At 38.0% G+C, this 23,322-nt stretch overlaps 1 protein-coding gene across 4 annotated transcripts in view; it reads right to left on the bottom strand.

The window, feature by feature from the left end:
• The window catches only part of cpne5b (copine Vb), a 277,781-nt gene that overhangs the window by 20,591 nt on the left and 233,868 nt on the right, over window positions 1-23,322 (bottom strand). For all 4 annotated transcript variants that reach the window (XM_062986426.1, XM_062986428.1, XM_062986429.1 and 1 more), the window contains 3 exons: window positions 21,983-22,164; window positions 11,617-11,744; window positions 2,393-2,495 (listed from right to left, as the gene is read on the bottom strand). In XM_062986426.1, the coding sequence (XP_062842496.1) occupies window positions 2,393-2,495; window positions 11,617-11,744; window positions 21,983-22,164 (413 nt within the window). The remainder of the gene's footprint in view (window positions 1-2,392; window positions 2,496-11,616; window positions 11,745-21,982; window positions 22,165-23,322) is intronic.

The following is a 23,322-nucleotide window of genomic DNA, read 5'->3' on the forward strand; positions in this document are numbered from 1 at the left end:
TGACTTTACATCTACAAGGTGGACCAACTAGGTAGGAGTGTCTAACAGAGTGGACAGCGAGTGGACACCATATTTAAAATTCCAGCAGCACTGCTGTGTCTTATCCACTCATACCATCACAACACACACCACCATGTCATTGTCACTGCAGTGCTGAGAATCATCCACGACCTAAATAATACCTACTCTGTAGTGGTCCTGGGAGAGTCCTGACCATTGAAGAACAGCATGAAAGGAGGCTAACAAAGCATGCAGGAAAAAGATGGACTACAGTCAGTAATTGTAGAACTACAAAGTGGAACTGATAACATGGACAGTGAGTGTAGAAACAAGGAGGTGGTTTTAATGTTATGGCTGATTGGTGTACATCAGCCAAGCAAGACTGATGATTATGTGTAAAAACTGTAAAATAAAATAAAGACTGCCTCTCACATAAAATTTATCGGGTTTTTTGAGATTGGCGCTAATGTCCTAAGAAAGCTCTTATAGCTGTGGTGCCTCCTAATTTACCCTTTTTTTTATATTATTTTGTTTATGCATTTTCACCCCTTTTTCTCCCTTTTAGTGCGTCCAATTGCCCGATTGCATCATGCTTCCTCTCCACCAATGCCGATCCCTGCTTTGATTGAGGAGAACAAAGGTAACCCACGCCCCCTCCGACATGTGGGCAGAATGCTGTATGCATCTTATCACCTACACTTTGACGAGTGCAGTGCAGCTCAGCGTGTATGGAGAGACACACCCTGAGAGCACTCTTTTCTCATCTCTGTGCAGGCACCATCAATCAGCCAGCAGAGGTCACCAGTCATGAGAGAGAGACCCCATCCGGCTTAGTCCCGCCCATATCTAAACAACAGGCCAATCTCCTGCAATTTCCTTCGGGATCAATAAAGTGTTATCTTATCGTTGTTCATGTGGCCGCTCAGCCTAGCCGGCAGGCAGAGCTGATATTCATACCATCCCAAGATTCGAGATTCAAGATTAGATACGATGTATTTGAGATCCCAGCTCTGGTTCCAGCATGTGTTTTTACTGCTGCGCCACCTGAGCGGCTCCTAATGCACCCTTTTAGTTATACTGTAATGATGCCAGAGCATCAGGCCATACTCTGTGCTATTTACAACTTTTTAATAATTGTGTTAATATATAATATTTTATATACTATTTTATAATAATATAATATTTTTTAATATTTAGCTACATCTTATTTACCCCAAGGTGACTGCAGTGAACCTTCTTTTACCCACATCAGGCTAAAGCCTGTAGGTTCGATGTTGCCATGCCAACAATGTTATGCCTGCTGGAAAGATGATGCAATCTAATTACTTTATTTATGTTTTTCGTTATAAACTGTAATAATATTTTTTTACATATCCAGTGTCTGTTTATTTAATGTAATTATTTCAAATACCCTCTAGGCCAACAAGATGCACGGGCCCCTGTTGAGTTTCTCTCAAGGTTTCTTTTTTGTAGTATTAAGGGAGTTTTCCTTGCCACTGTTGGCTACAGCTTATTCATTAAGTTTTAATTTGGGTTTTAAAATTGGTTTTAAAACAATGTTTCTTGTACAAACCCCATTTCCAAAAAAAGTTGGAACATTTTGTAAAATGCAACAAAAATAAAAATCTGTGATGTCTTAACATTCTTGGATCTTTATTTAACTGACAAAAGTAGAAAGAAAAGATTTTCAGTGTTTTCACTGATCAACGTCACTGTATTTTGTAAATAGGAAAACATCTACCACTGCTAGGTTGCTGCTGTTGGGCCCTTGAGCAAGGCCCTTAACCCTCAGTTGCTCAGACTGTATACTGTAACTGTAATGTAAGTCGCTTTGGATAAAGGCGTCTGCTAAATGCCAAAAATTTAAATGTAATCTAGATTTGAGGCAAAATAAGAGTTTATAGAATATTCAAGTTACAGCATTCCACAATATACAATGAAGTTGATCAGTGAAAACATTAAAAATCATTTCTTTCTACTTTTATCAATGAAACAAATATACATGAGAATTACTAAATCAATGTTTTATTTAGTTTTACAAAACTGGGTTTGTAAAAAGTACTATACAAATGAATTCTAGTAGATACTTTATCCCATTTGATTCAATAACCATTTCATGATTTTTGTTGTTGACTGCACTACATAATTTACAAAATTAAGCTAAAAAGTACTTTTAAAATATTTTGTCATTATTTAAAGGTTTTAACAACACAGCAACCTCCACTTTTAGGTGCCTAGTAATAATAATACACAGCACTAGTTTCCCTACTGGCAACAAACCTACACATACATGCATACCCCAAACTAGCATTAGAAGGAGTTGTGAAGGAATTATGTTTATGTTTATGTTAAAATTTCCTGTCCATTACATGAGTATTCACAGTGTACTTACATTCACAATGGCCTCCTTGGTCTGGGCCATGTCTGATATAACCCCATCTGTGATTATAAGGAGGACAAAGTACTGTGAGCCATCCTGCACAGCTGCTGCATACCTATTAGACCAAGAAAACAAAGGTGCTATGAAATGTAAAATTAGTGAGGTCAGTTAGAGTTCATATGCAGTTTAGGAAGAAAACCCAAATTATCAGGGTTGCTTCTAGAACATGACAGAATAGGTGATGTGATTTATTATTTAGATTTTTACTTCATTACAGACTTAGAGGCTGCAATGCAAGAACTGAGCTGTTGCTTCCAATCAGCAAAGCACTTCTAGCAAGCTTTTAAGATAAAATTCACTGTACCCTTGACACTTACCCCATAGCTATTTAAAGCGAGCTTAAAAATAAACAGTGTCACCAGTGTTCCATTATATTATACAAGTTGGGAAAGTAAAGCATTTACCACTTGGTAATGTATGTGCCATTCCTTATCACCACACTTAAAAGTTTTGGCACCGAGGATACAAAGTGATTTAGTGTTTCAGCTTTTATTTTGCCCCATTGTTCCTGCAAACATGTCTTGGGATGTGCAACAGTATGGGGTCTCTGTTGTTGCATTTTTCGTTTCACAATTCTCCACACACTCTCGATTGGGGACAGGTCAGGACTGCAGGCAGGCCAGTCCAGTACCCATACCCTTTTCTTCCGCAGCCATGCCTTTTTAATGTGTGCAGCATGCGGTTTTGCATTGTCATGTTGAAAAATGCATGGACATTCCTGGAAAAGATGACGTCTTGAAGGCTGAATATGTTGCTCTAAGATCCCAATGTACTTTTCTACATTAATGCTGCCATCACAGAAGTGTAAATGACCTTTGCCAAGGGCACTGACACAGCCCCATACCATGACAGACCCTGGCTTTTGGACTTGTTGTTGATAACAGTCTGGATGGTCCTTTTCGTCTTTGGTCCGGAGCATACGGCTTCAATTTTTACCAAAAAAGACCTGGAATGCTGATTCATCTGACCACAATACACTTTTCCACTGTGTGATGGTCCATCCTAGATGCCTCAGAGCCCAGAGAAGTCATGATGCTTCTGAACATGGTTAACATAAGGCTTCTTTTTTGCACAGTAAAATTTTAAGTGGCATTTGTGCATGTAACTCCGTATTGTAGTGCTTGACAAAGGTTTGCCAAAGTAATCCCTCACCCATGTGGTTATATCAGCTATTGTTGAGCGGCGGTTATTGATGCAGTGCTATTATGTACTATTATGTACTGTAGAGGGAGAAACATGCAAATCCCTTAAAATCTTTCTTTGAGGTACATTGTTTTTAAACATTTCAATAATTTTTTCACGCATTTGTTGACAAACTGGCCATTTTTGCTTATCAAAGACTCAGCCTTTCATGGATGCTGCTTTTGTACTAAACCATGATTACAATCACCTGTTGACATCACCTGTTTGGAGTCACATCAATATTTAGTTTTTTCATCTCATTACTAGCCCTAAATTGCCCCTGTCCCAACTTTTTTTGGAATGTGTTGGAGGCCTGAAATGCAGGAATGGAGGTATATTAACAAATGAAATGGAGTTGAGCAGACAAAACATGAAATATCTCGAGTACAAACTGTCTGCAATTAAATAAAAGTCAAAGTAAATGTAAGGACTGCATTTTTATTTTATTTTCATTTTCCATACTGTCCCAACTTTTTCTGATTTGGGGTTGTAACTCATATCAGACCATATGATAAATAATTTGTAATAATAAATTATATCAGTATAACAATTTCAGTGTTATACTTATTATTTGATATAGCTACAGTATGGATATAATAGGTGAAGATGACTGTATATTTAATACCTTAAACGAGCTTCTAATTAGTAAATCAAAGCCACATACTCAAAGATGTCTTAAGTTGTGCTCAAATGTCAAGAATAAGATAAAAAAAAAACTGAACTTTTGTACAAACTAATTGACATGTCCTTACTTGTTTTTCAATAGTTCAAAATAATTGATGGTGTAGAGTGACTCAACTTCAAGCTAATTCTGGACCTATGTGCAGTGTCTGAACAAAATGAGAACAAATAAAGCCAAAAAATTGTGTGACTCACAAAAAGAACAACAACAGAATTTTTTTTTTATTTTCAACCACCAGAGGTGGGATTTGTCACTAGGCTGTAGAAAGGTGAGAACAAGCACTCTACAGTATACACTCACCAGCAGCTTGAAAATAAAGGAGCTGAGCGGCTGTAATCCCAAGAATCAAAAGTAAAGAACCAATTTAACTCATGAACCAAGTCTAAGAGGAAAACCAAAACAGATAACTAAAGGTAAACAAACTAGTCTGTCCACCAGAATGAGGTGAACCAACTGCAGATCAACGCTTATTCCTTAAATTTTAAATACAAGAGACACAAAGATTTAAGTGAAATTAAATTGTTTATTTGTGACACGCTTTGAATAAGGAATCAATTTGCTCTCATCACTGATCCATTTAAGCACTTACATAACAGGGAATAAAGGTTTTAAATGAAGACAGCTCGCTCTTGAATTTTATTTAAACTGAGTAGACTGCAACACCAGCTGTTTATCTTATTGTCTGGGTAATGCTTAGTGCCACTCTTAGCTAGCCATGCCTTTATAATAGTGAGACCAGTTGTGGCATTTTTTTTAATGCATTTTCTCCCCATTTTCCTCCTGATTTAGCGCACTCAATTTTGTCTTCCGCTGCTGAAGGATACACGATTGCATCCAAGGAGAGCACGTCGCTGTACACGCCTCTTCAGACACGTGCACAGCCCTTCTCTACTCGTCCCTGCATTCTGCACAGATGTCTCTTCCGCCACTCAGGGTCCTTATGCAGCGTAGGAAGATCCCACCCCACACATAGTCCGGCCCCCACCCTGCAGATACAGTGGCCAATTAGTATCTGCTGCAGGCACTGCCAATTGTGTCCGCCAAATGGCGCCCAGCCAACTAGTGGCAACACCGAGTTTCGAACCAAGGAGTTCAGAATCTCGGCATTGGTGTGCTAGCGGAATATCCCGCTGCGCCACCTGGGCACCCAGTTGTGGCATATTAGACGTAAATTAACTATATATTAACACAAATTGTATTTTTTTTTTACTTATCAGTTGACCTGTGCTTCCCTCTCTGATAAAAGTGGCAATCACAGGTTGACCTATTACTAAAGACATTTAAATAAATGTTAAATATATGTAAAATATAAATATAATATATAATATGATATATATACAGTATATGTATATATACAGTATATATATATATACAGTATATATATATATATATATATATATATATATATATATATATATATATATATATATATATACACAATATATATAATAATATATATAATATAATATACAGTATATTATATAAAATATAAATTATGCTTATATGATTTTTACAATAATAAAATGTACATTAAAAGTCATTAAGCTTTTTTTGCACCTGTCAGCAATGAGTGTGGCTGAAAATTTAAAACCCACTAAAAAAAGACCAGTCCACCACACTTTTATTAGAAACCTGTATTTTTTTTTTTCAAAAACTTGTCAAAAATGCAAAATGGAATGTTTTATGTAACAGTTTTACTTTTAGATGCAAGATGTGTTTTATTTATTTATTTATTGTAAGATAAACATGTAAAAATCTGTGGTGTGATGGTAACACCTGGAACTGTTTAGAAATGCTTTTGGCATTATTTTACACATATTTACTTTACCACTATATTGTATTAAAATGCACATGACTCCTACAATAATTATCACAGTAAATTAAGTGTTGTAACAAAAATTTTCTCCTGTGGTGTGACATTATTTAACTATAAAAAGAAAACAGAGAACTGTCATCAGAATGTTATTATTTTATAAGATAGTCACAATTGTGTGATTAATAAAATGGCTACAAGTAAAGAATGGGATTAAATAATATACATGCCTGAAAAAGAGTACCCTTAAACTCTGCATATAACTGATCGATTTTTAAATTATTTGTATATACAGTGGACCCTTGAATTTAATTGGTTCTGAAGGACTGTTCTTAAGTCAAAATGTTCGTTAGTTAAACCTATTTTTCCCATAAGAAATAATGTAAACAGAATTAATCCGTGCCAGACCCCCCAAACCACCCCCTTACCTAACCTTTCTAATGTCTTAAATTGTCTTTTTTGTTATAAATACAAGTATATTTTCCCTTAATTATAGAATAGACATTACTGTAATAAACAATAATAAACAACAATTCACAGTAGTACTGTACATAAAAAACACACATTCTGTACAGTACATGTGCTGTATCATATACCATACTACATTTCCTTCTTTTTATATAAAATGTATCTACCAGAAACAATAATAACTCTCATATTTCTCTATTATTTCCTTCTTAATTTCAATGGTATTGTATTTTGTAGGTGTAATTGCACGAAAGAATACTGAGCCGAATTCCTTCTTCTCTCTCACTCACTGTCCCCTCTGTCTGATACACGGTGACAGCTACTGGCAGAAGTAATTATACAACATAACAAATGTAATAGATTTTCTCAGCACTGCACTTCCTTTGCACATTCTTTGGGGACATTTTAATATAGAATTTTCGTATTCTGAAATTTGTTGGTACGTTAAGTTGAAAAAGATCGTTCGTAACCCAAAATGTTCGTATGGTAAACCGTTCGTAACTCAAGGGTCCACTGTATTCTTTTTTTTTTTTTGTGTAATGTGATGTTACACCACAGGATAGTTTATGTTCCTTGCTGTGAGAAAAGCTTATAAAATGGTGGACAAAGAAAAGATATTTAGTGAACATTAGTGGTTAAGGACAATTTAGACTTTAGAATTTCATACAATCCTACTGAAAATAAGTAGTTACTGACAGGTAGCGTAAACAAAATGTTAGTCGGTGTTTCTCTCCCATTTTGCATCTAGCAGGTTTCGACAAATCGATTGCAGACTGAGCAGAGGTGTCCCGGGAGAGATAGCAAATGGATCGCTGCTATTTCTTGGAGGCGGAGCATGGACCACCAATCGGAGCAGCGCACCTGTGTGGAGGTGGAGGGACATTTTCTTTAACATGCAGCGGACTGCCAGTTGTCTGGGAGCCACTGCCCTTGACATGTGCTCATTAGTGCTAGCTGTGATTTCTTTTTTTCTTTTTTTTCCTTTTTATGTTGCGCCCCGACCCCTAGATGGGGACAAACAGTAGTTTGTTCATTAGAATTTCATAAAATCCTTAATGAGAAAAATTGGTAGTTTCGTTAAAAGAAATTGTTTCACCTACATTTGTCAAGTACCCGTAAACTGTACAGTACATCTGTTTCTGTTTTTGAAGTACAGCTAGCTTGAGTAACAATGTATTAAAAGAGGAGAAGAGGCAAGGCGTAAGTGCAGGTTTCCAGCAAGAGCTCTATTAGCTGAAGTCCAATCATTAAAATCAAAGTCTGTGTAGTTGTTGGCAGTGAGATATAGAAGAACCTATAATCACTGTAATTACAGACGGAAAAACATTTAACTCAAGAGTTTGTGTGGCTTGTGAAAAATGAGAAAAATGACAAAGTTACACAATAATTACAGACACACAGGGTATAAATACACAATGTAATCAACAGGAAACACTGACAACAGTTTAGACACATTAGGGAATTAACCAGTGAACAGCATGAGGTGGAGAAAATAAACAGACTAACAAAACAGACGAACACGTGAAAATGTCACCTCGAAGAACTGCGACACCAAGGAGAAAAACTAAATATGTCAAAAATATAGTCATGATTGGAAGAATAACTCAATGTATCATTATAATAATCACTTACAAGGTGGTTTAAGGGCAGCACATTAAAAATGTTTTTGAAATACTGCAACATGCTATGCTGTCTTATTCAATTGTCAATAAAGAAAATGGCCTGAGATCACCATCTACAAAGCTAGACTCTTCAGCAGTGAAAACCTTTTCCTTAAGTAATGATTCACAACTCATTATCTGCCAGTTTGACAGACATATTAAGTTTTTGTAGATGTCTAGAGTCAAGATGTCTATCTACCTGATTAACTATAAAGTACCAAAACAAATAATGGACTGCAATAGCTATTTGTGGTTTCCCACAAACCACTGTTCTGTTTTGTGGAAGTGGCCCTTACAGTGTCAGCATGACAATTTTTACTTTTTAACCAACATTTGTGTGTAATGTTTTGGGCTAGACAAGACAAGAGGGGGCGGACACACACGCAGAGATGGATTACAATGATTTAATAATAACAAAAGACAAGAAAAGGTGACACACGACAGGTTTAAACAAGTCAAGATACTCAAACAAGACCTATGCTAAATGCTAAGCTACTCTAAACATGAAAAATGCTAAAGCTAATCTAAAGGCTAATACTAAACACTAAGCTAAATGCTAATCTAAACTAACACATACAAACAGACTAGACTACACTTGAACTAGACTAAGACAAACAGAAGCAAGACAAAACAAGGCATAAACAGTAACAAACAGACAGTAGTAAACAGACAGGAGATAACAGATAGACAAACGGGCTAATCTAACAGAAACAAACAGACAAGGGCAAACGAACAGGAGTAGACAGACAGGAGAAATATAATCAAACCAAACCAAACAAACAAAAGCTAGGATCAAACTGACAAGACAAAGGCAAACCAAACTGAACCGAACTGGCAAAGGAAAACCAAAATAGTTTCCAATGAGTCCTCCCCAGCTGCCTCCTTCTATTCCTGAGGGTGATTAGCAGGGGACCAATAAAAAAAAAAGAGGCGTTGTGTCTAGACTGTGAGTGCTCCTGGAGAGAGGGCGTGGCACATAGGAACTCTTCAGGAGCCTAGACAGGCTGGATATATGACATTGTGCTGGATCACACTAGTGTTCTTGTGGCTAAATAAACTTAAATGTTGCCGCTCAGGTGGCACGGCGGTAAAGTACACTAGCTTACCAGAGTTGAGGTTTCGAATACATCGTATCGAACCTCAACTCTGCCTTTCCGAATAGGCTGGGCAGCAGTATGAACAACGATTGGCTGTTGTTCTTAGGGGTAAGAAAGTCAGATCATAGGTCCTAATAACTGGTGTGACTGCGGCCCCTGCTGGCTGACTGATGGCGCCTGCACAGGGCTGAGGAATAATGCTGATGGGGGTGTGGCCCTCCATGCACAGTGCCAGTCAAGTATATGAACTCGACTCGTGCAGGTGAAAAATGCACTATCTGTACTGACTGTGCGTACCGGAGGGGGGCGCATGTCAGTTGAGAGGTGTCCTCAGTCAGCGGTGAAGGGTCGAATCAGTATAGAGGACGCATTCAGGGTAATTGGACACGACTACACTGGGGAATAAAAATTGGGGGAAAAAAATTTACGTAAATGTTAAACTGCAAAAAAGAACTACCTCTATAATATACCTTTATTATATAGTTTACCTTTATTATATAGTATACCTTTATTATATAGTGTACTTTTATTGTAAAACATTGTAGCTTAAAAATGGGAGGACATTTTTTGTAGGGTTTAAAGGTTTAACTTTTATATCTCATTTACACCTCAAAAAGGGAGAGAGCTGAAAGTAACTACAACAGGCTGTATCCCTATTTGCACTACATCATACTAAATAATATTAGTGCATTGGGAAAAAATATAGCTGCAATGTCTTTATCTACATGACAAATATTATTTAAGACTGCTATTGGTCCTGCACCAATGGGTGTCCAGATTGTTTTCTCTTTTCAGTTATATTCTCAATCTAGACATACATATATATTTTTTAATATATAATTTAAATATTATTCGATCTTTGACATGAATATGATATTCAGCAAACAAGAAAAAAAGAAAAAAACAAAAACAAAAATAACAGAGGAACAAATACATTTACAACCAGGCAGGCATACACAGGTATCGATGACTGTGATAGAAAAAAACAAGGCATCTGCTAGTCAAATTGACAGATCACCGCCTCCGGTACTGTTATGTCCGTTCATAAGTGTCTTTAAAAGGTTGGGTTGTGCCCTTCAGACATTTATCTACTTAAACCATCCCATTGTTCCATGATGTTATCATTTGTCAAATTCAATCTGCCCAGCATCTTTTCACATGCCACACTCTCCATCATTAGAGTCTTCCACAAATTCAGTGTAGGAGTTTGAGGTTTCCTCCAACACCTTAAAATTACTCTAACAAATTAATAGTCTAGTTTATAATATTCTAAACATAGGCTTGCTTAGATGTGGCACTAGAGGTTTGTTCCCAAGGAACCCAAGGAACAGTCCTGGTGATGTGGGTAGATCACATCCCAATATACGTATGTACCACATTCTTTTCTACGTTTCCAGCATAAGTCGTCTTTTATTAGGCCCATTCTATGAAGTCTTGTTGGAGTATAATAGTATCTATGAATTATTTTATACTGAATAAATCTGCCTTTGGCTTCTCTGATAAATTTCTTGGTATTGGAAAGAATCCCCTCGCAGGTCTTCTCATCCACTACATAAGACAAATCTCTCTTCCATATTCCCCTTAAATTACCACAACCGTTATTATTCGTCCATGTGCATATCTCATACCACTTAGATGCTTTGTTGGCAAATCTAGACATATTTTACCAACCAGCAAAAGATTTGAACAAAGAGTTGTTAACTGGTTATCCAATAACCAACAAATAAGTCATTGTTTGATTAATGCTGTTACTTAAAAATATTATTTCAATGTATCTAATGGATTGCTGACTTGTAACATCTACCCTCAGCATGTGGCAGTTTTGTTTACAGATGCATTCAGAGATTTTGACCCAAAAAGGAAACTTTTTTGCATTTAGAATACATAAATCATGAATGACGAAACTATTATACAATAAACTCACAAATGAAAGCTTTGCTTTAGTGAGGGGTCTGCATATTAGATCATAAAATCACAAGATCATAAAAATGTGGTCCCCGCTATGCTCTTTGTATTCCTTCACCACTGTGCCAACACCTTGTTCAGACAGTAGGATGATTTCCTATTCAGCCCCTCAGAAATTGGTAAATGAAGATGAAAACCAGACAGGAGCATTACTAAAATATTAATTATATAAGAATAATATTATATATCAATAATATTTTAAATATTATTCTTCCTTTCCTGATTAATGTCTATAGAGCTGAAAAAAGGACGTCTGTGCAGTTTGAATTTAGACTGTACTTAACATTATATATTTTTGTAAAACATACCTGGCTACATGATTGACGACAGGGGAAAAGTTTGTGGGACCGTAAAGCTGTACAGTTTTTAAGCTCTGGTGGTAGGCCTCCAAGATCCCTTCAATGCCATTACAGTAGGGGTTTTCAATATTGCCGTTCTGTTGCAAAGGAAACATCACAATGAGAACAGAAAATAACAATAAGATTAACAGGAACAATCTTAAAGACAATTATTTTCTTTAGTCAGAAAGTACTTTGACTTTTTGGACACTGTGTGAATTTGATTTAAAACAGATATTTGTACGTATCAGTCTATATTTAATCATTTATAATGATATTTCTGGGATACATCTCTACAAGCTTTGCACACCTGGATTTGGGCAGTTTATCCTATTGTTTATGGCAGATCCTCTCAAGCTCTATCATATTCAGTGGTGAGCACTTTTGAACCACCATCTTCAGATCTCTCCTCAGATATAAATGGCATTAAAGTCTGGGCTTTGACTGATCCAATCAAGGACATTTGAAGACTTGCCCCAAAGCCACTGCAGCATTTTTGGCTATATGCTTCAGCTGGTAGCCTGGTCAGAGTCTGCATGAATGCTGAAGATTTTCTTTTTTTTTTTTTCATTTTCTCCCCTTTGTCTCCCTTTTTAGCACATCCAATTGCCCGATTGCCTCATGCAATCCTCTCCACCAATGCCAATCCCTGCTCTGATTAAGGAGAACAAAGCTAACCCACGCCCCCTCCGACACGTGGGCAGCAGCCGTATGCATTTTGTCACCTACACTTTGACGAGTGCAATGTGGATCAGCACTGTGTACGGAGAGACACACCCTGACAGCACTCTTTTCCCGTCTCTGTGCAGGCGCCATTAATCAGCCAGCAGTGGTCATAATTGCATTAGTTATGAGAGAGTCCCTATCCGGCTTTAATATCCCACCCCTATCTGAACAACAGGCCAATTGTTGTTTATGTGGCAGCTTAGCCCAGCCGGCAGGCAGAGCTAAGACTCGAAACGATGTATTCGAGATCCCAGCTCTGGTTCCAGGGTGTGTTTTTACCGCTGCGCCACCTAAGCGGCCGCAATTTTTTCTTAAAGTATATTACTTTATTTGGCTGCAGTTATCCATCCTTCAATTACAGACGTTACAGATGTTACTAATTTTAGCTTTACTGCCAAAAAGTTACATTTTCTTATTATCTTCTTCATGGCATTCAGAAACTCCAAGCAGGCTGTCATGTGTCTTTTAACTGAATTAGTTAATTCATTTATTTTTTCATTGTCTCTTTTACCACCACTTTATTCTGGTCAGAATCGCTGTGGGTCTGATTCATTGGACAAAAGGTGGGAAATACCCTGGACAGGTCTCCAGTCCATCACAGGGCACACATACACACACACAGGGCAATTTTAAAAAGCTCCAATTAATCTGGCTGGATATCTTTGGACTTGTGGAGGAAACTGGAGAACACAAAGGAAACCTATGAGGACATGGGGAGAACTCCACACAGCCACCCCACTGGAATCAAACCTAGGCCGTTCTTGCTGTAAGGCAACATCGCCACCCACTGCGCCACCATGCCCCACACAACAGTGGATTCAGAATTGCCAAATAGCCATAAATACCTTATTTATGGATTAGAGCAAAAATGGTTTTCTGTCCAGCAGATTCTCACAGCTCTCTGTATTGATTGCATTGGGTTCTTTCTATGACCTCTCTGACCAATTTAGTTAAGGCCACTATGATCCTGTAAAGACTCAAAGGTTTAGATTTTGTAAGATATTCTTGGCCTGATCTTTGGCCTTGTCAAATTTGATTCGTAGACGATAGACAGTTGCTTTGACTTTGTGGCTTGGTTTTTGTCCTGGCAATGCAGTGTAAATTGTGGGCCCATGCAGACCATAGTGTGTGCATTTAAAAACTATGTCCAATCAATTCAAATTACAACAGGTGGACTTCAAATATGTAAAGCAATCAGGTTGCATCTGATCAATTTGTAGTGACACAGCAAAGAGTCTGAACAGTACTGCTTTTGATTCTTATTTTTCCCCCCAAATTTGCTCACCAATTCCCTCCCAGTGGAATTATGCAGCTGGCATCACCCCCAGAGATAGCCAAGGAGGGCTTCACCAAGCGAATAGTCACTGGCTATATGCCCGCAATGAAGTGCAGAGAGAAGTGCATCATGTTCTAAGAGACAATCTGTTTCCACCTTGACTGAAGCCTTAGATCCAGCTAAAGAAAAACAGCCCCAAAACATAATGCTGCCACCACCATGCTTCACTATGGGTATGGTGTTCTTTCATGGAGAAAAACAGATGGACTACAGTCAGTAGTTGTAGAACTACAAAGTGCTTCTATATGGTAAGTGGAGCTGATAAACTGGACAGTGAGTGAAGACACAAGGAGGTGGTTTTAATGTTAATGTTATGGTGGTTTTAATGTTATATCAGTGTATAATGCCTTGGAATTTTTTAAGGCAGATGCTATTTGCACCCTGGTGTAAGCAGCAAAGTGTACAATTTACACCCTTGTGTAAACAGCAATTTATACTATTTACACCCAGGTGTAAATATCACAAGATTACAAATAATAAATAAATTTTTTATATTATTTTCAGATTGTATAATATTTTCAGATTGTATTATTTACATTATACATTATCTACTATTTTAACAATTAGATACTTTTGATACTTTGTAAGCTCTTTGTGGTCCATGGATCTTTCCTGTAAGATGCAACTAAGTAAATGTCAGGAAAGTCCTACTAATAGAGCTGAGCTTATGTGGGGTTAATCAGAGTCACTTTAACTGATGGCAGGTGTGTACTGACTACTTGTATGTGATTGGTTAATTCTGAACACAGTCACATTTATAAGAATGTGAACACACAATTATAAGAGGGTGTGCACACTTTTTATTTTTCCTTCCAAAATGATTTCAGTTTGATTCTCAGTTGGCCATACTGAAGGTAGAAAAATGTGAAATTATTTGTCTTGGCATGATTTTTACATCACAAAAACCTGGCACTGTAACAGCGTTATGTAGACTTCAGACTTAGCCACAGGTCACCTCACAGCTACCTTCTTGCTGTGAGGTGACAAGGCTACCCACTGAGCCACCGTGCCACCCCTAATGATTATTCATACCCGCAATAACAATGTTGTACATTGTAAATGCTGTTTAGCCCAGTAGTATACAGTTTGTTATGCAGCCCACTGCTGTTTTCCCTGCTGTTGTTGTTATGGGATTAAACATAAAAATATACAAAAGGCTAAACTATTATTTAAAAACAAAAGAAGGCTGGAATCAAACACAATTATTTTCCATCCCCCAATCTGAGAGTCTTTTGGAGCATTATTAATTAATAATCAATAATGGAATTTTAATTGACCAAATGTTTTTAATTTGACCTAAACAGGCAAATTTTAATTTCACCAGTGCAACTCATTACACATTAGATTTAACATTTCACTGCTCAATAATTTAATTTTCTCTTTATCTCTTGTGTATCTGTTTATTTAATCCAAATTTAATTCATGCTAATATATTCTAGACTGCTCAGAAAATACAGGTCTCTGTAGGTTTCTTCCTTCTGTCAACCCAGGCTTACTTATTAGGCATATTACTTATTAGATACTCAATATCCTGTACCGCTGCTTTGAGACAATATTCACTGTAAAATGTGCTAGTAATTAGATTTTAGATTTAAAGTAATGGTATGTACCTTTATGCCAATATTTACTACATGGACAGTGGACATTGTTTTTGCCACACCTATAACAGCTGTATAAAAATCTGGAAAAGGTTTTGTGTTATTTAATGGACGCGAGATGCATAAATCTACTTAAAATTTACAAACCTCTCTTTTGACTTTGTACATATAAATATGAACGAAAAGCATGTATTTAAATTTACAACCGCAAATCAGAAAAAGTTGGGACTGCATGGAAAATGAAAATAATAAAATAAACACAGTTTTATTTCATTGCAGACAGGATGAACCTGAGATATTTCATGTTTTGTTTGGTCAACTTTATTTTATTTATTAATAAACATCCATTCCTGCATTTCAGGCCTGTAGCACATTCCAAAAAAGTTGGGACAGTAAAGTATTTACCACTTTGTAATGTTGCCATTCCTTTTCACCACACTTAAAATACGTTTTGGCATCAAGAATACCAAGTAATTTAGTGTTTCAGGTTTTATTTTGTCCCATTCTTCCAGCAAACACGTTTTAAAATGTGCAACAGTATGGGGTCATCATTGTCGCATTTTCTGTTTTAAAATTCTCCACACATTCTCTATTGGGGACAGGTCAGGACTGCAGGCAGGTCAGTGCTCTCTTCCTCCGCAGCCATGCCTTTCTAATGTGTGCAGCATGTGGTTTTGCACTGTCTTGTTAAAAAAATGCATGGACGTCCCTAGAAAAGATTATATCAGCTATTGCTGAGTGGCGGTTCTTGATGCAGTGTCGTCTGAGGGATCAAAGATCACGGGCGTTTAATGATATTATGCACTGTAGAGGGAGTAATATACAAATCCCTTCCAATCTTTTTTTGAGGTTCATTGTTTTTGGTCAATAATTTTCTTGCATTTGTTGACAAACTGGAGATCCTTTGGCCATCTTTGCTAATCAAAGACTTAGCCTTTCCTGGATGCTGCTTTTGTACCAAACCATGATTACAATCACCTGTTGACATCACCTGTTTGGAATCACATCATTATTTAGTTTTTTCACCTCATTACTAGCCCTAAATCGTCCCTGTGCCAACTTTTTTGGAATGTGTTGCAGGCCTGAAATGCAGGAATGGAAGTATATTAACAAATGAAATGAAGTTAAGCAGACAAAACATAAAATATCTCAGGTTCAAACTAAGTGAATGTAAAAGTAAATGTAAGGAACACTGCATTTTTATTTTATTTGCATTTTCCATACTGTCCCAACTTTCTGATTTGGGGTTGTACATTGGTTTACTTGTTTTAAAAACTAAAAGAGTAGAAAGTATTTCAAGTCCAAAAAATATTTTTGGCTATTTGCAAGCCGTTTTTGCAAGCTGTGATTTGCTTTGCTTAATATCATTGCTTACTGTTCGCATTGCAACTGTTGTTCCTGTTTTAATTATATTCTACAACTAGAACTAAAACTCATGATATTCCACAAGATTTTAGTGTACCGTACAATATACTGTGTATAAACAGTAGAAAAGAATGATCTTTGAGTTACTGTATGAGGAGGGGCTGGTCAGTGCGAGGACAGCCTGTGTGTTCTGCTATTGTTATGCAGTCTGATGTGGGCAACAGTGTTATGTGTCCAGTGTAAAATATTGTTTATATTTATAAGTACAAAGTAAAAAGACGGATATATACAGTGGGGCCAAAAAGTATTTAGTCAGCCACTGATATAAAGATGAGAGAGGTCTGTAATTTTCATCATAGGTACACTTCAACTATGAGAGACAAAATGAGAAAAAAAAAATCCAGGAAATCACATTGTAGGATTTTTAAAGAATTTATTTCTAAATTATGGTGGAAAATAAGTATTTGGTCAATAACAAAAGTTCAACTCAATACTTTGTAACATAACCTTTGTTGGCAATGACAGAGGTCAAACGTTTCCTGTAAGTCTTCACCAGGTTTGCACACACTGTAGCTGGTATTTTGGCCCATTCCTCCATGCAGATCTCCTCTAGAGCAGTGATGTTTTGGGGCTGTCGCTGGGCAACACGGACTTTCAACTCCCTCCACAAATTTTCTATGGGGTTGAGGTCTGGAGATTGGCTAGGCCACTCCAGGACCTTGAAATGCTTTTTACGGAGCCACTCTTTCATTGCCCGAGCGGTGTGTTTGGGATCATTGTCATGCTGGAAGACCGAGCCACGTTCCATCTTCAATGCTCTCACTGATGGAAGTAGGTTTTGGCTTAAAATCTCATGATACATGGCCCCGTTCATTCTTCCCTTAACACGGATCAGTCGTCCTGTCCCCTTTGCAGAAAAACAGCCCCAAAGCATGATGTTTCCACCCCCATGCTTCACAGTAGGTATGGTGTTCTTGGGATGCAACTCAGCATTCTTCTTCCTCCAAACACGACGAGTTGAGTTTTTACCAAAAAGTTCCATTTTGGTTTCATCTGACCACATGATATTCTCCCAATCCTCTTCTGGATCATCCATATGCTCTCTGGCAAACTTCAGACGGGCCTGGACATGAACTGGCTTAAGCAAGGGGACACGCCTGGCACTTCAGGCTTCAGGATTTGAGTCCCTCTCGGCGTAGTGTGTTACTGATGGTAGCCTTTGTTACTTTGGTCCCAGCTCTCTGCAGGTCATTCATCAGGCCCCTCCGTGTAGTTTTGGGATTTTTGCTCACCGTTCTCATGATAATTTTGACCCCACGGGATGAGATCTTGTGTGGGGCCCCAGATCGAGGGAGATTATCAATGGTCTTGTATGTCTTCCATTTTCTTACAATTGCTCCCACAGTTGATTTATTCACACCAACCTGCTTGCCTATTGTAGATTCACTCTTCCCAGCCTGGTGCAGGTCTACAATTTTCTTCCTGGTGTCCTTCGACAGCTCTTTGGTCTTGGCCATGGTTGAGTTTGGAGTCTGACTGTTTGAGGCTGTGGACAGGTGTCTTTTATACAGATAACGAGGTCAAACAGGTGCCATTAATACAGGTAACGAGTGGAGGACAGAAGGGCTTCTTAAAGAAGAAGTTACAGGTCTGTGAGAGCCAGAAATCTTGCTTGTTTGTGGGTGACCAAATACTGATTTTCCACCATAATTTACAAATAAATTCTTTAAAAATCCTACAATGTGATTTCCTGGATTTGTTTTCTCATTTTGTCTCTCATAGTTGAAGTGTACAGTGTATCACAAAAGTGAGTACACCCCTCACATTTCTGCAAATATTTTATTATATCTTTTCATGGGACAACACTATAGAAATAAAACTTGGATATAACTTAGAGTAGTCAGTGTACAACTTGTATAGCAGTGTAGATTTACTGTCTTCTGAAAATAACTCAACACACAGCCATTAATGTCTAAATGGCTGGCAACATAAGTGAGTACACCCAACAGTGAACATGTCCAAATGGACTCAACTTCTTTGGTCGACCCTGGCGAAGCCTGTTCCGAGTGGAACCTGTCCTGGAAAACCGCTGTATGACCTTGGCCACCATGCTGTAGCTCAGTTTCAGGGTGTTAGCAATCTTCTTATAGCCCAGGCCATCTTTGTGGAGAGCAACAATTCTATTTCTCACATCCTCAGAGAGTTCTTTGCCATGAGGTGCCATGTTGAATATCCAGTGGCCAGTATGAGAGAATCGTACCCAAAACACCAAATTTAACAGCCCTGCTCCCCATTTACACCTGGGACCTTGACACATGACACCAGGGAGGGACAACGACACATTTGGGCACAATTTGGACATGTTCACTGTGGGGTGTACTCACTTATGTTGCCAGCTATTTAGACATTAATGGCTGTGTGTTGAGTTATTTTCAGAAGACAGTAAATCTACACTGCTATACAAGTTGTACACTGACTACTCTAAGTTATATCCAAGTTTCATGTCTATAGTGTTGTCCCATGAAAAGATATAATGAAATATTTGCAGAAATGTGAGGGGTGTACTCACTTTTGTGATACACTGTACCTATGATGAAAATTACAGACCTCTCTCATCTTTCTAAGTAGGGGAACTTGCACAATCAGTGGCTGACAATACTTTTCGGCCCCACTGTAGGTGGATATATAATGTATAGTACATTAAATTACAAAAACAAAAGTGATTAATTATTTTTATACACAAGAACACAGACCTCAAAAATGGGAATTTTTCATGAACTGAAAGACATTAGGAGTTCTAAATGTTGTAGAGGAAGCAGAAACAGAGGCTCAGCTCAATTTAGACTTCTCCAAACCTTCACAGGTCTACAGAGAGTACAAATCCATAATCTCCCCCAAAGCAAACAGGATAAATTGCATTTTCACATCTCCCAGGCACAACTCATACATAATTAAGGTGGATCTAGTTCTTTTAATAGAGGGTCTGTTTTGCTGAGAGAAGGAAAGAGATGTCTTTCCTTTCCAAATACACATGGACACACGTCTTAATAATCAAGTTCAGATGTTTCACTAGCACCGGTTGTATGAAGTCGATTACACAAATTACATTATATAGCATTACATTATATAGACATATAATATTACATTATATTATATAGTGGTTTCTGGTAAGCCATTGGCTGTTACAGCATGGTTATGCGCCTGTGCACAAAGTGGGGTTAAAAAGACATGGTTTGAAAAGTTCCATGTGGAGAAACTCCAGTGGCATATACAGAGACCCTACTCCTATTAAACACCTTTATACCGATCAGCCATAACACTAAAACCACCTCCTTGTTTCTACACTCACTGTCCATGTTATCAGCTCCACTTACCATATAGATGCACTTTGTAGTTCTACAATTACTTACTGTAGTCCATCTGTTTCTCTGCATGCTTTGTTAGCCTCCTTTCATGCTGTTTTTCAATGGTCAGGACTCTCCCAGGACCACCACAGAGCAGGTATTAATTGGGTGGTGGATCATTCTCAGCACTGCAGTGACAATGACATGGTGGTGGTGTGTTAGTGTGTGTTGTGCTGGTATGAGTGAATAAGACACAGCAGCGCTGCTGGAGTTTTTAAATACTGTGTCCACTCACTGTCCACTCTATTAGACACTCCTACCTAGTTGGTCCACCTTGTAGATGTAAAGTTAGAGACGATCGCTCATTTATTGCTGCTGTTTGAGTTGGTCATCTTCTAGACCTTTATCAATTGTCACAGTACTCTGCCCACAGGGCGCTGTTGGCTGGATATTTTTGGTTGGTGGACTGTTCTCAGTCCAGCAGTGACAGTGAGGTGTTTAAAAACTCCATCAGCGTTGCTGTGTCTGATCCACTCATACCAGCACAACACACACTAACACACCACCACCATGTCAGTGTTACTGCAGTGCTGAGAATGATCCACCACCCAAATAATTATTGCTCTTTAGTGGTCCTGGGAGAGTCCTGACCATTGAAGAACAGCATGAAAGGGGGTTAACAAAGCATGCAGAGAAACAGAAAGACTACAGTAAGTAATTGTAGAACTATAAAGTGCTCCTATATGGTAAGTGGAGCTGATAAAATGGACAGTGAGTGTAGAAACAAGGATGTGGTTTTAATGTTATGGCTGATCAGTGTATAGATATATTACATTATATTATATAGTGGTTTCTGGTAAGCCATTGGCTGTTACAGCATGGTTATGCGCCTGTGCACAAAGTCTGGTTAAAAAAAGGTTTGAGAAGTTCCATGAGGAGAAACTCCAGCGGCATGAACATAGACCCTATTCCTATTAAACAACTTTATTTATTTTTGATATGTGTCTAGAAATTAAATGGAGTCCACCAGTTGAGATATATACTGAACTCTAAAAATGTTTTGACCTCATTATGCCAGCAACAATGCAGACAAAAATGTTTGTTTGTTTATTGGGATTTTAACGTCATGTTTTACATTCATGACAGGAACGGTAGTTACTCATTACACAAGGTTCTTCAGTTCACAAGTTTATATCAAACACAGTCCTGAACAATTTAGTATCTCCAATTCACCTCACTTGCATGTCTTTTGACTGTGGGAGGAAACTGGAGCTCCCGGAGGAAACCCACACAGACACGGGCAGAACATGCAAACACAGAAAGGACCCAAACCGCCCCACCTGGGGATCGAACCCAGGACCTTCTTGCTGTGAGGCGACAGTGCTACCCACCGAGCCACCGTGCCGCCCCGCCGCCCCACACCAAAATGTAAAGACATGTACCAGCATCCTAATGTTATGCCAGATGTTTATGTTTGTGCTGTGAGCATGAAAATATATAGATTAATATAATAGATTAAATGTTATTAAATGATTATCTTGTTTATTTAAAATGTGATTTTATTGGTGCTTTAGATTAAACTCATCTGTTGTTAAAATTGCAGGTCTAGAACACATCTACTTTGATTGCTTTTTCACCTATTACTGGGTAACTGTTACAGTCAAGTTGATGTGCATTTTTTTTGTGGGAGGACACTTCTGTCATATGAGATGATCACAAAGAGTAGTTAATTAAAACCTTAGAGATCCAAATTAGTACCCTATGAAAGAGTATGACTGTTCAACACATTCAGCGTTAATATCGTGACAGTGTGTCACTTTGGGATGAAGCCTTTTGTCCTGTGTATTAATTAGAGTGTCTAACAAAATCATCAAAATATCAGGCTCTTTAAAATATGTACCCATTATGCTTTAGGTTTGGATGAATCCAATAATAAGAACAGTATAATACAGGGTTTTCAAACTCACCAGAGGAAACTCGTGAGACACTCGTCCATCAGGGGGTAATTTTGCCCCAAAGCCCAGTGCAGGGAACATTTTGTCACTGTCATAGTCCTGGATGATTTCTCCCACAGCCTTCAGTGCCATTGCATAGGCATTCATCTGGTATGGGTTCATATAGTGGAGCGACGTTGACTGGGATGGGTTACCTAGAAATCAAAGTTAGAGTTTAGCTTTACCTGTATTAAAATTATGTTCCTATTTAAACTTATTGACACAATGGAAGTAGCCATAAGGAGATGTGCATGGTAAGCAACAATATTCGGGAGTCTGCCAATAAACCATTCCAAATACCATCATTACTGTTACCAAACTGTTAATACAAGGCAGGTTTGGTACAGATTTATGCTGTTTATGTCAAGTTCTGATGTTTCAGTCAGCATGTTGCAGCAAAATTTGTATTCATCAGAACAGGCAATGTTAAAAAATGGAGGTAGTACAGAAAACAGCACCTTTGTTACCTCAGGAAGCTATAAAAAGAAGTTTGGCATGAACCCTCACATCATGAGATGATTTTTACATGCACCATTGGAAGCATATTAATCTGCTGCATCACTGCTTAGTATGGAGACTGTAGTACCCAAGACCACAAAGCTCTGACAAGGGTGGTATGGTCTGCTCAGCAGGTGATTAAGGGTAACCTCCACGTAGTAGTATTACCAGCCATGAGACAAACAGTATCTACTTAGCTATACAACTTTTCTTAGTGACGGACAGCCTATAATCTTTTATCACTTAAGCCACTCTGTACTTTACTATCACTAATTCAATTTTAACCATAGTTAATACCATTGCTGCAATTATGATCACCATCATTACTCTTACTATTTATCAAAAGCACTAATCATACAATTGATTCAATGTGAATGAATGAATGAATAAATAAATGAATGAATCAGTAAAATGATTCATTTAACTGAATCATTTTATTGATTCATTCATTTATTTATTCATTCATTCATTCGCATTGACTGTTTTACCACTGATTTATCCAATTTAGGGTCGCAGTGGGTACAATTCACTGGGCAAAGAGCAGAAAACACCCCAGACAGGTAGCCAGTCCAAACACACAAACACACACAAATGCGCACACACTTAGAACAATTTGGTATCTTCACTAAACCTGACTGCATGTCTTTGAACTGTGGGAGGAAACCGAAGCACCCAGAAAAAAACACGCGGGCACAGGGAGAACATGCAAACTCCACACAGCAAGAACCCCGACTGCTCCCCCTGGGAATCAAGCCCAGGGCCTTTTTGCTGTAAGGCAAGTGCTACCCACTGAGCCACCGCATTAAGTTTTATTA

This window comes from Trichomycterus rosablanca, chromosome 24, assembly GCF_030014385.1.
Source record: "Trichomycterus rosablanca isolate fTriRos1 chromosome 24, fTriRos1.hap1, whole genome shotgun sequence".
Lineage (NCBI taxonomy): Eukaryota > Metazoa > Chordata > Actinopteri > Siluriformes > Trichomycteridae > Trichomycterus > Trichomycterus rosablanca.